The sequence below is a fragment of the Helicoverpa armigera genome, chromosome 6, assembly GCF_030705265.1.
Source record: "Helicoverpa armigera isolate CAAS_96S chromosome 6, ASM3070526v1, whole genome shotgun sequence".
In the NCBI taxonomy this organism is placed as follows: domain Eukaryota; kingdom Metazoa; phylum Arthropoda; class Insecta; order Lepidoptera; family Noctuidae; genus Helicoverpa; species Helicoverpa armigera.
Window position 1 is genome coordinate 9,500,891 of NC_087125.1, and position 16,251 is coordinate 9,517,141.

A 16,251-nucleotide genomic window follows, 5' to 3' on the forward strand; every position below is an offset into this window, starting at 1 on the left:
CTAACTCCAATTGTTGCAAGACGTGTGTTCCTTCAATTTCAGTTTTGATTTGCATAGAAATTCTTTCAAACAACTCTTCAAGCCTGACAGCCCTTGAGCTCGCTGGTCAATTATTAAGCTGCCGTCTATCTGAACCGCGCCTGGAGTAAACATCTCTAAAGACTAGGCCATACAATTATTCCGTTACATTCAACCAATAAACCAACGGACCTGTAATTTACAGTTTATTTATTTAAATACTTATTTATATCACTCAAGTTGATCAGAAAACTTAAGACCAGTATTTAACGCTGTGCTGTGATTAATCAATCAACTTGGCAAGCATAAATGATAATGTAGTAGTATGTCAAACCATTCGCGTTTAATAGAAAGGTCTGTCTGTAGTAGCCATTTAGTGGTAGACAGGCGATTTACATGTTTTATCTTATTAAATCTTTGCAAAACCATTCATCAACAAGGAATACTTTAAAAATAGCTCTCTCTAAACCTTCTCACTGTGAAACTCTTAAAGGTACCTTACTTATTGATAAATTGTACGTTTACCTCATTCCACAATACCTAGTTAACCACTACTGAGGAAGATATATTTCCCCAAAATTAATATTCACGAACTATAAATAGTTTTAATTGACCAGTTACACAGTTTACGAATAAGAGAAAACATTTAATTTAAGTAACTTTACAATTTAAACGAGTAGGATTTAAATTGCAAGTATCGTGGGACAGCATTTGGCGTGAATTTCTATTAGCCATGCTCAATTCAAATTAACGACTTTAATTACAAATCAGTGCTTAACGTATTGTCTTGTCTATTATTAAAAAAAGCGTCAAGGACCATAGCTTAATACCTATCTACATAGCAATAGCATGTATCTACCATAGAGAACAAAATGACTGCATCTGCCTATAGGAATGGATATAATAAAAATTAATGATAATTACCTCGAATCTCCTCCATATCTGAAAAGTAGGTCAAGTTAAAAAAGTTCAGGAAACCAACAAAGATTTATGTTTACAGCGATATATATCCCGGGCACTTGCGGCCTGCAGTCATGCGGCAAGGAGGCGGCATGCATGCCATACAACAGTACCATGCACTTTTGCCGCTGCACTTCCAACGGTTTGCCGGTCACCGAAGACTTCAAATGCCCCAGAAGCACAGGTGATCTTGCGTTTATTTTTAGCTCCTACAATGCTTGATTGATCGTAATTTGTTTTGAAGTTTATTGAACTTTTGTTCCGTTGTTTTGTTTATGATTCTTTGATTTAATAGTATTTTTAATCGCACATTCAGATTCAGTGATGTTCGACTTTTTTTGCAAATTTCATTTAATTGGGTACTTTATAATGTACTAGGGATAACCCACAAATGTATCAAAGTGAATGTTTTAATTATCTTTAATTGAACGAAATTCCAGCATGCAATGTAATAAACTATTAATTAGGCTCGAAGCAACTAAATGACTTCCAACTAGACGTTTCGCTTGTGGAAACTAGGTGAAGCATTGCAATATCGTTAAGGCTGCCAGCATATCCATCTTGTAATTGTGTCAGTGAAGGTATAACAGTAAATTGTATTCATTTATTCCAGTTCCCGTGACTCTGAAGCCCATATACAACGTGATCCCACCGAGAACGTCAAACGCCTCCGCTGACAGCCGATACGCGCCGTCTCCGCCCACCGCACAAGTGAGACCATCCGTCTTAATTAAAACCCCTTTTATCGCCTTATCACGCTGTCCTACTGCACAGATTGCAAGCTTGATTAAAAAATATTAGCTTAGAGATAATGTTTATGAAAAGTGTAATGGAACCTCGTTTGATGCAACACGCATTGCATTTAAAACAATTTATCTCGTGTGGGTACTGTCTGCCTACGCGGTGTACCTATCTGACCTCTTGTAGATACGTACTTTCATATCATAATCCGTCCTAAAAAGCATGATGTAGGTTGTATCGCAGATTACCATATACTAGTCCGGTTGTATATTGAAATTCAGCAAATGAAAGCAACAAGCAACGAACTTTATCAATGAAAGTATTGATTTTCATCAGGCACGCTAAAATATGGAAAATGAAATCAGTGTTTTTCCATAGTAAGTAACTGATAAATATTCATGATAGGTCAGCCGTGATAACGTAGCCGATGTCACCCAAATTGTGAGAGTAGGTACTTTGATTACGTACTTTTATTATTGTTTCCCAATAACTTGTCTCAACATCAGAACTATTAAAATTATAATTTACGACGTATCTTAACAGTTTATCGCTTTCGCTTATAAATCTTGAGTTTTCTTCCTTGTTGTAGATACAGTTGATGCAACATGTCTGTTTATTACTTTCCAGGTATCAAAATCCTTATCGAGTGCCGAGATCTTCGCAGAATCAACTACTGGGAACGGCTCGTTAATAGAGACGGGCATGACAGCTGGTGTAGGAACCCTAATAGCTATCACAGTATCCGGGGCCGTAACGCTAATACTAATAGTCGCCATTATGCTGCTATACTTCAAAAAACGAATGTGTCGTGTGGACGGGAAAACACAACCTGTAAGTATGAGATTGCAAATGTAGTGACAGAATATGATTTACAATATGGTTATAGCCAATGACTTATGACTAACTAGAAAGGGAGAATCATTTTCGGTTTACACATAATTTTTTTTCGGTCCCTTTTTCTATCTCATCTCATAGTTGGGGAGTAAGCCAGTGGTTAAGCCATATCAACATGCATGGTTTTGGCGAAAATAGCGCATATCGCTTTCCAATTGCTTGATTTCCCTCACATTCCTGTTGCACACATTATTCCAATTAGATGCAAATATTTATCAGCTTGGTTTGTTATAGCGTGTGCGACCGGGAGAGCCTCTGCTTGCTGAAAGGTATATAACGAACCCGCAGTACGGAGTGTACGGGGCTGGCAACGTCCCAGTGCCGGGGACCCCAGGAGCTATGGACGCTGATGACACCAACAAGTCGCAAGTCCAACTCTTGGATAGGAACGCCCTCACATTCCTTGAAGAAGTCGGAGAAGGATGCTTTGGCAAAGTCCATAAAGGTAATGTTGATAGACCGTTACAATACACTTGCGTTGAATATCATGTATTAATGAGCCATCATTAGATGGAGATTCATAGAAATTAAATCTTCTTTCATCACTTCTTGCTTCAGGGCTTCTGAGGACGACCGCTGATGAACAAGTAGTAGCTATCAAAGTTCTTAAGGAAAGTGCGGGTCGAAACGCCGAGGAAGACTTTGTGAGAGAAGTCTCTATCATGTCAGCATTCAGGCATCCAAATATTCTTGCACTGGTTGGAGTTGTATACAGAGGTAATATTAATATTTAAATATATATTTGACCATTACTCACCTATTTTCTTTACTATGTATCTATATGAAATAATATTAAGCCCAATACCACGTACCTTCTTCAACAATTTATTCATACTTGCAGATGATATCAACGCCAGTCCCTGGATGGTGTTCGAATACATGGAGTGGGGTGATCTGGCTGGTGTCCTGAGAGGGTCCCGCGGAGGCGGCCGACCAGGGCCGCTACTAGATGAGCCAGCTCTGCTACACGTGGCCCTGCAAATAGCCCGCGGTATGCAGTACCTCGCTTCACGACGATTTGTTCATCGGGATCTCGCAGCCAGGAATTGTCTAGTCGGCGCTAATCTAACAGTGAAAATAGCGGACTTTGGTATGTCACGAGATGTTTACACGTGTGACTATTACAAAATGGGTGGTGAAAGGCCCATGCCGGTACGCTGGATGTCGCCAGAGAGTATTGTGTACGCTCGATTCACGCACGAATCAGACGTGTGGTCCTACGGTGTTGTACTCTGGGAGATATACAGCAGAGGAAAACAACCCTTCTATGGCCAGAATAACGATGGAGCTACAAAATTGATCTTGCGAGGCATAGTGCTTGTGCCACCAGAAGACTGTCCGCGCTTCGCTGGCGACCTAATGCGCGCATGTTGGAAAGCCGATCCTCGCGATAGAATAGGTTTTGATGAAATATGTAGAAAATTAGAGGATGCAGCTGCAGGTGGTGGACAAGTTATGCAAATGCGGCTGCCACGACCCCCACCTCCTCCACAAGACTCAACAGGGTATTTGATTCCGAAAGAGCAGCTGCCAGTCGATTACTTGAAGCTATCACTGCCGACTCCTGAGGATCACGCTGACCTGGAGGCCGCATTCGAGTCCAGTGAGGAGGAGGATGAGGACGAGGAGTACACCTGACAGCCAGCCCTGGTGCCGGCATCGCAGTACGTGCCGCGCTCCTCGCCCTCGGCTGCCGCCGCGACTATGGCTCTCACCCGCACATTCCGTTCACAGAGCAGCTTATTCTCACAGTTTCAGTGTTAAAGCTTGACGTTCAGACGTTGACTTCGAAACCAGGAATGTACTTTTGATAATGTAGAGTCAATACTCAATTACCTACCTAAGTGTGATATTTTTCATAATAAATAAAAATATTCTATACGAGTATCTACGTATACTTGATGTAGCTGTGTAAATCTCTATGATATTTAATAGCGTGTTGTGTATTTAATGGATATTTTAGTGCATAATTCCTACATAATAAATCTGTGTGCCATATGCCAAAAATAAATGTACCTAAAATATAAGACGATAGATCAATTTATACCGTAATATTTGTATGTATTAAAATTAAGAATATTGTGTAAGGTACAATATGTGTTCCAAACTTTACCTACCCATGTATGTGTTATATTATTATAACAAATCTACATAGTAGACTTGATAGGTATGACTTTCACATAATTATGTACTGCAAAATGTAGGTATATATTGACTGAACTTTGTATCTGTTGATAAAATGTATGAATTATACAATACAGCTAGTAGTGCATAAAGTTAGACATTTATCCTAGTCCTAGACTACGTTCTAAACCTTGTTAGCTAACAAAGCGTTTATATAATGCTCCGATATACGTTCAATTTAGCGTAAATCGTTCTTATTTATGCTCCCAACAAGCAGTTAAACTATAAATTAAATTGGTCATAAATGAACCTACCATATGTCAGGACAAAAACTGAAATGTATAAAAAATTTGAGAACCACTGTACCTATTAGGTAAATTCCTAGAAAAATTAACCACAAATATTTTTATAATCCTTGCCAGGGTTATCATAGGTAAAACGCATATGATAAAAAATAACTGTACATTTTTACAACCGATTATGCTAAAATTCAGCGTAAACAAAATTTTGTTTAAGCACCGTCCGTAAGAAATAAATTCGAACTATAGGAAAGTCTTCGTATTGTAGGTATCTGGGTCATAAAGGACAATGGGCACTTTGTATGAGATTTGGTACCCGCTCCAACAGTAACGTATGATATATCATTAGAAAGGTATTTGCGTGAATAATAATAAAAACTATGGGGCCTGCCTCAATTAGCTGTCCGATCCGAATAACGATAAAAATTGAATCGACATAGCAACAAGTATGTCATCCATATATGCAAATTCATTAAGAGGCATATATCGTCAGTGTAATAATTTTAAACTCAGTTAACAGACATCTTACATTGTTTGAGATACACTTTATTATAATCTAAAGATTGTAATAGTCTATGGAGTCATACTACGGAAACACAATCGTCATCTGATTTGACAAAAGTTCAAAACATTTCTATTCATCTTTTTTTAAGAAGAAATTCATCATTATCTCAGCACCTCTTGACGAGCAAGATTGAGTCGTAATATGTACTATGTTAACATCGTCTCCTGACTTTTCAACCTTAATTGATTATAAATACTGAAAGACTTTCATCAAATACATAAGCTAGTTCTGCGTGAACTGCAAAGGTTTGCACAGTCTTTTTTTAAAGCAGTGGGCAGGCAAACATTTTAAGAAGGCCGAATTCCTGCTTTTTTGTTACTTTACCACTTTTTATTCAATACAGTTAGATTTAAGAACTACATCTACGTTGATGATTTATGAACATTACACATTCTATTAGTCGATGTAACGCGAAATGGACAAGGATTTGGGACTAGTCGTCATAGTAAAAATTTTTCGCCTTGCCAAGACCTACGCAATGGTACTAGAATCAACACTGTTGGACAGGGTACCAAAACGCCCATCGTCCTTTACGAGATCTTACTAAGTCATTTTAAACTATAAAAGATGATAAATTAATGAATGATAAGAAATCTTTAACAAATACAAAATGATACAATATTAATGTGAAGGTATACCTAGGTACCTAGGTAAATGTAGAAGGTAAGCGTTACAAACCCGAACTTTCCGAAAATAAGGATCTGACATGTAATATTTTCCGGCCAACATTTCCACAGTGTAATTATGTAAGTATCGTCTTACCAACCAAGAATTATGACTTTCAGCCTAGGTACCTAAGCCTACATATACCTAGGTAAAAATAGAAATTATTACACTCCTATGAGTAAAATGTACAGATTTTAATGCATTTCTTTACCTGTATAAATAATTTAAATAAATATAAGAAATAAAGTATAAAAAATGTAAGAAAATTATTTGTTTATCAAAATAAAAACGTACAAACGCTAGCCAATTCAATTCTGTAACTGATAGATAAATTGATGTTTTAATTCATCAGTGTGGTAAATATTTTGAAAATGATGGAAATAAAGTGTACAAAGACTACTCAGGTTTTCTTTTTCTTTGAAAATCACACAAGTGTTACAGCCATGGTCATAGAAATACCCAACGCTACTAAAATCACAATTTCCAATTTATGAAACTTTTACACTCATTTACATAATAAAATTTAAATAAAATTTGGAGGAGGACCTCCCAATTTCTTTTGCTAACGAGCAAGCAGAACATGCAACAATACATTCAAAACGGTTTTTCTTTTTCGCAAGAGCTGTTACTGTTGTCGACTACCACGCCAGTAGAATGCGATGGTCATGCGGTGGCCAATGGAACTAATGTAAGCAGACATCTTGGAGTATATTTCTCGGAGTTACCAGTTTATTATGATATCTGTGATAACCAAAACTTGTAGCACTTTGCCTAACTGTTTTAGGTCTGATTAATACTACAAATTACTCTAGATACAGCCTCTAGATAAATAGAATTTAATTTAGTTACTTACTAGTATTTTGGAAATATACAGAAACCCGTTCCGCGAGGTCATAATTTTTTTCTAAGAGATTTTAATAATAATAATAGTTTTATAATTTTATTTATTGACACAAAAGACAACCTTTTTAGAGGTCAACACAAAAAATTAAAACCCTGACTCCTAAAGTAGGTTATCCTGTGTCTTAGGAGTCAGTGTTCTGCCATGCATTTGATATAAGCAATTAATAAAACACTACCAGTTTTGCCTAAAAATTCTAACACTTCTTAACCCCTCTGCTCGACAAGATTTTGACATATGACTTTACCGTTGATTCGGCGGGATATTTTGAATCGCGACATGGAAGTCAAAAATTTGTACTAACTTTCAACACATGAATTCTAAGTCCGTAATGCCTGATCAGAAGTATTTTAACTATAACTTTAGAGCTCACTTATTTGACAACAACGTGCAAAGGTCAAATGGGGTCAGTTAATTCAGAAAAAGATAATAATTACGGTGTTTTTAAGTCTATCGAAAAGTTAGGCATTTCAAATTTGGTGAAAACTTACCAATAAATAATCGCATCACTTTCTCAAACACAACACAAACGTCATATTTATAACATTTTCAATCCGTTGCAATACATTTCGGGCACTTATTTATGTTCAATAACTAAAAAATCAGCACATAAAATACACAATAAAAATGAACAATTTACAAGATCAAAGAGAAGTAGACTTTGGAATGGAGTATGTATTTTTTTTTCAATCAGCGGTGTGCATTCGATACCTAAATCGGATATTTATTATAAATAATCGAATACCAATTTTATATATACATACCTATTTTTTAATAGCAACTTTTTTCAATTTTATTTATTAATTTTAAATTATAGGTTCAATTTGTTTTTGTTGTTAAGAAAAAAGATATTTAAGTTTTATGAAAGTTTTTAGCATTAAATTTTTATATGTATTATTTATTTTGGTGTTGCGTCATTTGTAATAATTTTTAACTTTAATTGAATTTTTATTACCTATTACGGAATTTTAATTTATTCTTATATTATTTCTCAACAATTCTAAGATTTTTGTTTCGGCGGAGGGTAAGCCTGGTGTTCTGAAATATAATGCAATTTGTAACTACCAAAGTAATGTACTTATTTGATGATGAGAAACAATAATATTGATTGATTGATTTTAAAGTCACCAAATATTTTTAACCGAATCCCAAAAAGGAGGTGGTTCTCAATTTGGATGTTAGTTTTTGGTCGAAAGGGTATATTCCCCATATTTGTTATTAGGTCCAGGATCTGATGATGGAAACCTTGAGAAATCGAGGGCAACTCTCGAAAATTGTAAGCATAGATAAGGTTATAACTTGACACTCAGATGTATGTCTGATAACACTATGAAACAGTAAAGGTTTGGAGGTGACCTGATGATGGAGACCAGAGAAGGTCGAGGGAACTCGACAACCGAACTTCTCTCGTCTACATCTCCTTCACTGTTGCAGAGGCCTCGTAAATACGAATAATATAAGCACAAACACGAGAAAGTTTAAATATTCAGTTGTCGAGTTCCCTCGACCTTCACTGGTCTCCATCATCAGGTCAGCTCAAAGCCTTCACTGTTGAATAGTGCTACCAGGCAAACACCTGAGTGATAAGATTTCAACCTATGTATTTCTGCAACTTTCGAAAGTCGCCCTCGATTTCTTAAGGTTCCATTATCAGATCCTGACCTGATGATAATGGGACCACCTCGGAAGTATACGCTATCAAACAAAAAAAGAATCATCAAAATCGATAAATAAATGGCTGAGTAATCGCGTAACAAACATACGAAAAAATTGGTCGAATTGAGAACCTCCGCTTTTGGGAAGTCGGTTAAAATAAGTCGGCGGCGGCCATCTTTCCTTCTTGGACCAGCTTTCGATGAACAGCGAACTATTTGCCCTTTCAAACAATAAAATCGTCATAAAATTTTGCGATAACTACACCTAACTACGGCTCTCGTCAAATAGCTTTGCCGCTCAGTTAAAAAGTTGGAAGTAACGAATCGCCATTAAGTTTGGCAGGTCTACAGGAATCCTGCACATAAACACCCGAAGAAATAAATAAGTCTTCATTTGCCGTCTTCAGAAACCCTAAAACCGAAGATTATTTTATTCCGGCTACAACGTATTTTCTACCACTGATTTTCTAGCATTTTTTTCAAAATAAATTTACTTTTCCTAATTTATTTTCAGATTATGGTAAGTATACAAAAGTGCAATTTAGTAATATTATAATATCAAATAATATAAAATTATTAAATCGATTCTTTATTTTAACGAATCGGATCATTCGATGCAAAACTTCTATCACCGTCGCCATCTTGTCTATGCGTCTTCAAATTTAAAAAAACAACTAATGTAAACAAACATGGCGAGTTCGATCAGAATTCCCGGTAATTACGATTGGATTTTAAAAAGGTATATTTCTAACGGGATGCTAAATATGAAAGGTTTGAATGCGTAAAAATAATTTAAATTTATTTAGTTATTTTATTTAGTACTCACAAATGTGGTTTGATTGGAAAGAAAATAAATATGAGCGTAAATAATTAGGAAAGCATATGACTGATTCGCAGACCCCAATTGGGGTCGTAACCGAGCTTACGGTGACATTGATGTTCAGACCCCGATTGGGGTCCGCTACGGATTTGACGGTTAAGTAATCTTAAGATAAATGAGACAAGGGATTTTTTTGTAGTGATTTCTGCTACTCATATTGGCTATGGTTGAATTTTAGAGGTCGAGGTCGCCACTGTCGGTTGCAAACGGCTGTCAAAGTCAATTTGTCATTTTCGCTTGTCGGACGTCGCCGCTGTGTTTCGTTCGTTCGTTCGGTGTTTCGCATCTTCGTTCTCCATTGCGATTGCGGTTTTCGGCGTTTCCTAAATGAGAAAAGATTGATTTTTTCCAAAATGTAAACATTTCGGTTTTTTGGAGTAAATAAATGTGAATTTGTGAATATATTGTGTGAAGAAGTAGAAATTGTTCCACCATGCCTCCAGTCAATTCTAAGGTGAAAAAGAACGGCGCAGAATATGAGGTAAATAGCTAATAACATAAATGAAGCTTTTACGCAAATTTAATTATGTTTAGTGATCAAACAATTGAAAAAATTAGGCAACCCCGTTCCTGTATATATTCGGTAAACGTAAAGCTTTTCTAGTTAGAAATTTTCTTCCACTTTCTATTTGCATTACCATTTCTAATGGCATGCTTAGACAACTATATTCTATGCCAAAAGAGTAGTATGTTCCATCAATATAACTTTATTTACAACAAAATTAATGGCTTAAGTGTCACTTTAACATTAAAGTATTACATTTCCAGTCTGTATGCCATACAATATTTACATAACATTAGCTAGTGAATATTGTAAACATCGTAAGAACGACATTGAGCATCAATCATATCTGAACATATTGGAACAGCATCATAATAACTAAACTAAAACACAATCTACATTTTGAAATGCCCAAAAAATCATGAGATTTAATCATTAAATTTTTTACTCAATTGAAGTCAAGAATCCTGTGAATTTATTATATATTATCTTTACCTGCTTTATTACTACTTATTATTTCTTGTGTATTAAATTGAGTCTATCAAGTCAATTTAATTTAAATGCACCTAAAATGATACTGCAAAAAAATATCAGAGTCAAATATAAAACTTCAATACTATATACTAACGGTAATTCCCTGCAAATACACTCATTACGATAAATAAGTATGAACTAATTTGCTTCATAACCTTCCGATTGTCCTTCACAGCAAAACCATAAAATACCTACATGTAATAAAACCTCCTTGTTACAGAATATCATAGCCAAAAAGTGTACAGCGCTAGACTTTGAACAGTACATCCAAGACAACAAGACCTTGCTACTGAACGATCCACTGAGGGACATACTGTTGTATCCTACTGATGATGTCTCCGTAAGTAGAATTTAAACTTCTAAGAAAAATAGACATATATGATTATGAAAGTCAGTCACTCCATGTTAGATAGGCTGTCACTCTATGCAGGTAGACAGTCGCTCCATGTAAAACACTGGTACTCAGCTGTATCCGGTTAAACTGATAGTCAAACCCAACATAGTTGAGAAAAGGCTAAGGATATGATGGACATAAGTGATTATGAGGAAACTAAGTATCTCCTGCAAATAGATAAAACACTACAACTTAAATTTTTGTTTAGTCACAGGTCTGAAGAAATATGTATGCAATTAATAGCTAAAATACATGCACTATTTCATAACCATAACATATGAGGTATTGAGCAAAATTTATATTACTAAATTGAGGCTAGTGAATTTGTATTTTTTACTAATAATGTTTTATGTAATGATTTAAATGTCATGCTTAAATGTCAGATGGCAAAATAAAATGCAGTTGAGAAACCTGCAATGTTTGGTTTTATAAAGAACAGGAAAACCTCAATTCCGGTACTATAGAATTGTTTTATCGAATGCAGGTTTATTGCACTTATGGCCTAGTACCCTTCTATTCTTATGACCTTATTTACATTACAAATACAAAAGTGACTTTGTTTGTTTGTTATGCTTTCACATCATAATGTCTGAACTTAGTAAAGTAGAATTTTGTACAGAGGTAGATAGTAGTTAGAAAAAGTTATGGATTTTTTCAGACATGTTATTTAATTCAAGAATAAATTAATTCAAGAGAAGAACATCTCCAGTCCTCACCCTGATTTGTTCTTTATTATCCTAGAGTGTAGTGTTACCACGTCGCTGGAGGACAGTCACCACAGCAGTGCCAGATGTGAGGACGGCAGCCTCATGCCCTCTGCTCACAAGACAGGCACTCCTCAGCTATGCTTCCAGTTGGAATCTCATACATTACAAGTTCAGTAGCTACGCTGGCACCTATCTCAACTTGCCAAGGTAAGAGTTTCAGTCAGAAGTTGGTATTTGAGATACTAACTATTAATGATTACACGTGTCCTCCTTAACATTCCTTCTTTCCTAGTCACCTTCTTTTCTAACCATTTATCTGTGCCAAATATTGCACACAAATCACAATAAATAAAACTCAGTCAGTATGTTTGTACAGGAGGAAACCCTATCTGAGGAATCCCCTTGCAAACAGTTAATTTACGTTTTTTTCTCTCTAAAAATGGAACTGATAGTAAAAATATTCTCATAATTTTCGAATATTTAATTTGTGTATCGCGTTGTGTTGCCGGCGATCAGCTGTTATCATCATGTTTTAATATTTAAATTCTATTCAATTTACAATCTGTAAATTGCGGTTTATTAAAAGCTTGCTAGGTACCACGTGTGTGGTATGGATTTAATAGTTGCCAAATAATTTAAATATTTATTGCCAAAAAAATCACACTGCTCCTTTTTTCATGGTTGAGATTAACAAGTAAGCAAAACAACTTAAATTAGGTAATTAGCATTGCCAATACACACATAATATTCATAAAATACAATAACCATGATCTGAAATTAGATAACATTTGCATATCATTGAAATGCATTGATTTATCGATTGCGCATCTAAAACGAATGAAAGCCGGTTGCATGCGATGTGTTAAAATTGTAGCAAACAGTTGGATGCTCATTAGTAGCGATAATTAACATACTTTGCATGGCAATGAACATTGTATGGGCAACAAAAGTTATGCGCTATATTCCCAAGGCCGGAGCATTATGGTCTCATATCTGATTCGTGAGTCACGTCCCACTGATTGCACAACATAGGATGAAAGGACTTCCTTCCAAATGGTACTGAATTAAGTCTAAATAAGTCACATAATATGATAATGAAGGAGACGCGACGCTTTCTCTTTTGTCGTGGAGTATAATCCTACGATTGTCTTTTTTTTATTTCTATCACATAACTTGTTTATCTTACGCAAAATCTAGCAGCGGTCGCGACGACCTTTTACAAAGTTTAGGCCATCCAAAACATGTTTTTTTAATTTAATTCAGTAGGTATCTAAGTATATTTTAAAAATACTAGTTTCTGCTCACAGTTCCACTCGCGCTTCTTGCGTACTATTCCCCACACCAGGATAAAAAGTAGCCAATAGATTTCCTCGATAAATGGGCTAACCAACACTGGACAAATTTTTCAAATCGGTCTACTAGCTCCTGAGATAAGCGCGTTCGAGGAAACAAACTCTCCAGCTTAATAATAATATGAATTTAGTACATAGTATTCATTATATAAAAAAAACATTCAGTACCTATGATAACTTGTTCGCTATGAAAATTTACACTCATATCGCAAATTCGCGTTAAGTACAACTTACAACCGATATTGCGATACGCAAGGATTTTCCTGATTCATTATTTCAAAGAACCATGCTGTGTAAATTCATACATTATTCTTAGTAATTGATACTGTTATCTTTGCCATTACCACTATCTTTTCTTGTACAGACCTATAGAAAACAAATTTCCGGAGGAGGTATATGATATCGACGCCGAAACCGAGAGTGATAATGAAACACAGGCAGCAAAACTGGACCTCGGTACCAAAGAAGGGCATTTGCTCAAAGGACCCGAAATCGGCTCAGATAGGATATTCAGTAACCTTGCTTCAAAGTCGTTTAAGAAACGTTATTGCTCAATGCTTAGAGAGGCCGACGGCACTTACATACTCGAAGTGTATAAGGATGATAAGAAGACGGATACAAAGCTCACTATCGTAATGGACTTTTGTTCTGATGTTGTTAGGGTAAGGCTTTATCTACCATTGCATAACGCTAATAATGAACTTTTGTTTCCGTAAACGAGGAAGTCTAAATATAGACATTGCTCATTATTTAATTACGTCGTAAATTGCAGTTAACAATGAGGTCCATTAGTCTTTATAGTTGTAAAGATTATCCGTTTGTCATTTCAGAATCCCAAAAGGGGTAGGTTTTGTTTCGAACTGCGCATGGCTGGTGGCAAAGGATATACGTTTGCAGCTGAGAATGAGGAAGATGTAGTCGATTGGATCAATGCTTTCAAAGCAGCTTTGAAGAAAAATCAGGATAACCAAGAAGGACATCAAAGCGATGAAGCGTTAGATAAAGGTAGGGTAAATGAACCATTAAAAAGTATATTTTACTTTATAATGTTGACTTTTCTCGTAATATAAATCAATTGTCCAGATGCCGACGTGTCCCTAACAGCGGAACCGCCACCTCCCACTTACGGCACTCTGAAGGGTCTGGAACACAGTATGAACCCGCTTCTAATGCGCTACTCCCGCGAAACTGACATGTCGATAGCAGCCGCGCGCAACGAGTGCCGATACAACATCTTCAGCATGCCATACAAACGAGCCCCCTCACCTGAACCTCAGCTCGAACCATTCAAGTACGTAACTATTATATTTTTCTTCCTACACCGCAGTTTTCCCCAGTGAAAGCGACCTAAGTTACGCATACCTCAACGCTTTGTTTTTTTCGTCTAGCTAAGACGTCGTAACAATAAAACTATTTCAGCAAGACCCACATTCCTCATGCTATAAAAACGTTATTATTACTTTTTTGGACGGCAAAACTGTCACGAGTATCTAATATAAACTAAGCTGAACGGTATTTTGTTTTATCGTTTCAGAGAACACTTTGGCCAAAGAATTTTGCTCAAATGCGAAAGCTTAAAGTTTAGGTTACAAGCGCCGATAGACGGCGATAAAGAACTGTTGTGTCAAGTAGAACCTTATTACACGTACTTAGCGCTGTACGACGCCAGGAGTGGGAAGAAACTGTCGGAAAACTTCCACTTCGACCTCAATCACGAAGCTGTCAGAGATCTAGTCAAGGATACGGAGTGCACAAAGTCATTAGTTGAGAATTTTAGTTACGATGTTAAGTTAGACGTTAATCAGATACCGGAAGAATGGTTTCGATCAAAAAGACAGGTATTACATCAACATCAATTTGAATAAATAAGGTCCAAAATTGCATAATTTATTTTAATCTAGGCGAACGACTAAATTGTTCTCAATATTATAGGTGTTGATATCTGTAAACAATCCTCATCCGGACTTGTTCCTGGTGGTGAAAATCGACAAAATCTTGCAAGGTCACGTGAGTCAGGTGCTGGAGCCGTACCTCAAGGCTACCAAAGACCCGAGACTTGGGCTCAAAGTACACAAGAATGTTCAGGCTTATGCGAACCGTGTGGGGACGTACCGAATGCCCTTTGCTTGGGCGGCAAAACCTTTGTACAAGTAAGAATTTGAACTTATATCATCTTGGAATAAGGTTCATTTTTCAGATGATTGTAAACATGTGTCTTTTTTTCAGAATGTACAGCAATGACTTGGATTTAACACCGGAATTCCCCGCCATTTATCGGCAAGAGCCCAATAAAATGTCGGACGATGATCTGCTAAAAATATTGTCGGACTACCGCAAGTCGGAGAAAATGTCTAAATTAACTGTGATACCTGGCTGGCTCAGTATTAATATTCATCAAAGCAACGAACAAGTACCAAGTAATGACACTTAATTTTTGAAGCTCAATATTAATTTATTTATGAGTATTCTCGTCTGACTTTATCATTTTTTTTTTCAGACTGTATGTCAAACTCATACGCCGCGTTAAAACCTTTTCCACTACCGCCTACTTCGCCACTCACAGTAGAGCTGGCAACACTGAACGTGGAACCAGAACAACCGTATGCAGCATACATACACCATTTGTACGTGCGACCGTTAGCTTTGAATTTCGAATCTCAGAAAATGTTTGCGAGAGCAAGAAATATTGCTTGTTCTATCGAGTTGAGGGATAGTGATACGGGAGAAACTAAATCACTTCAGGTAATATAAAGTCTTTCACACTAATTACTATCCTTTACGTAGCTTATGTAAATATGTATTCCAAGGTGAACCCTATGTCTTATATAATACCGTCGATAATTGCGTAACATGTTTGAACCAATTGGCAGTAGTTATGATTAATTTACATTTACGTATTACGGAAATATTCGATAACGTATTTCTTGCCAAAATTCGTATTTTCCCTGACACGAGTGATTTCCTATCTGATAAAATATAGAAACAGTCGGATTTCCTGTAGTAAACTGATACTATTGTTAAAAACTACATGTTTTAGTACACGAACATGAAAATGAACA

General features: G+C 36.2%; 2 protein-coding genes across 3 annotated transcripts in view; both read left to right on the forward strand.

Moving 5' to 3' along the window:
• Positions 1 to 5,429, forward strand: part of LOC110371076 (tyrosine-protein kinase transmembrane receptor Ror) — a 37,187-nt gene extending 31,758 nt beyond the window's left edge. The window contains exons 3-8 of one of the 2 annotated variants that reach the window (XM_064035208.1): positions 1,019 to 1,162; positions 1,592 to 1,689; positions 2,347 to 2,550; positions 2,902 to 3,058; positions 3,172 to 3,330; positions 3,455 to 5,429. In XM_064035208.1, coding sequence (XP_063891278.1) covers positions 1,019 to 1,162; positions 1,592 to 1,689; positions 2,347 to 2,550; positions 2,902 to 3,058; positions 3,172 to 3,330; positions 3,455 to 4,251 — 1,559 coding nt within the window. In that variant the 3' untranslated portion in view covers positions 4,252 to 5,429. Of the gene's footprint in view, positions 1 to 1,018; positions 1,163 to 1,591; positions 1,690 to 2,346; positions 2,551 to 2,847; positions 3,059 to 3,171; positions 3,331 to 3,454 lie in introns of both variants that reach the window. The other variant, XM_021327165.3, reaches the window with a different exon arrangement.
• A 4,494-nt stretch (positions 5,430 to 9,923) lies between these two features.
• Positions 9,924 to 16,251, forward strand: part of Ziz (Zizimin) — a 37,467-nt gene continuing 31,139 nt past the window's right edge. The window contains exons 1-10 of the mRNA XM_064035367.1: positions 9,924 to 10,184; positions 10,960 to 11,079; positions 11,875 to 12,047; positions 13,557 to 13,854; positions 14,023 to 14,197; positions 14,276 to 14,483; positions 14,727 to 15,030; positions 15,125 to 15,342; positions 15,419 to 15,609; positions 15,690 to 15,934. Of these exons, the coding sequence (XP_063891437.1) occupies positions 10,137 to 10,184; positions 10,960 to 11,079; positions 11,875 to 12,047; positions 13,557 to 13,854; positions 14,023 to 14,197; positions 14,276 to 14,483; positions 14,727 to 15,030; positions 15,125 to 15,342; positions 15,419 to 15,609; positions 15,690 to 15,934 (1,980 nt within the window). The 5' untranslated portion in view covers positions 9,924 to 10,136. The remainder of the gene's footprint in view (positions 10,185 to 10,959; positions 11,080 to 11,874; positions 12,048 to 13,556; positions 13,855 to 14,022; positions 14,198 to 14,275; positions 14,484 to 14,726; positions 15,031 to 15,124; positions 15,343 to 15,418; positions 15,610 to 15,689; positions 15,935 to 16,251) is intronic.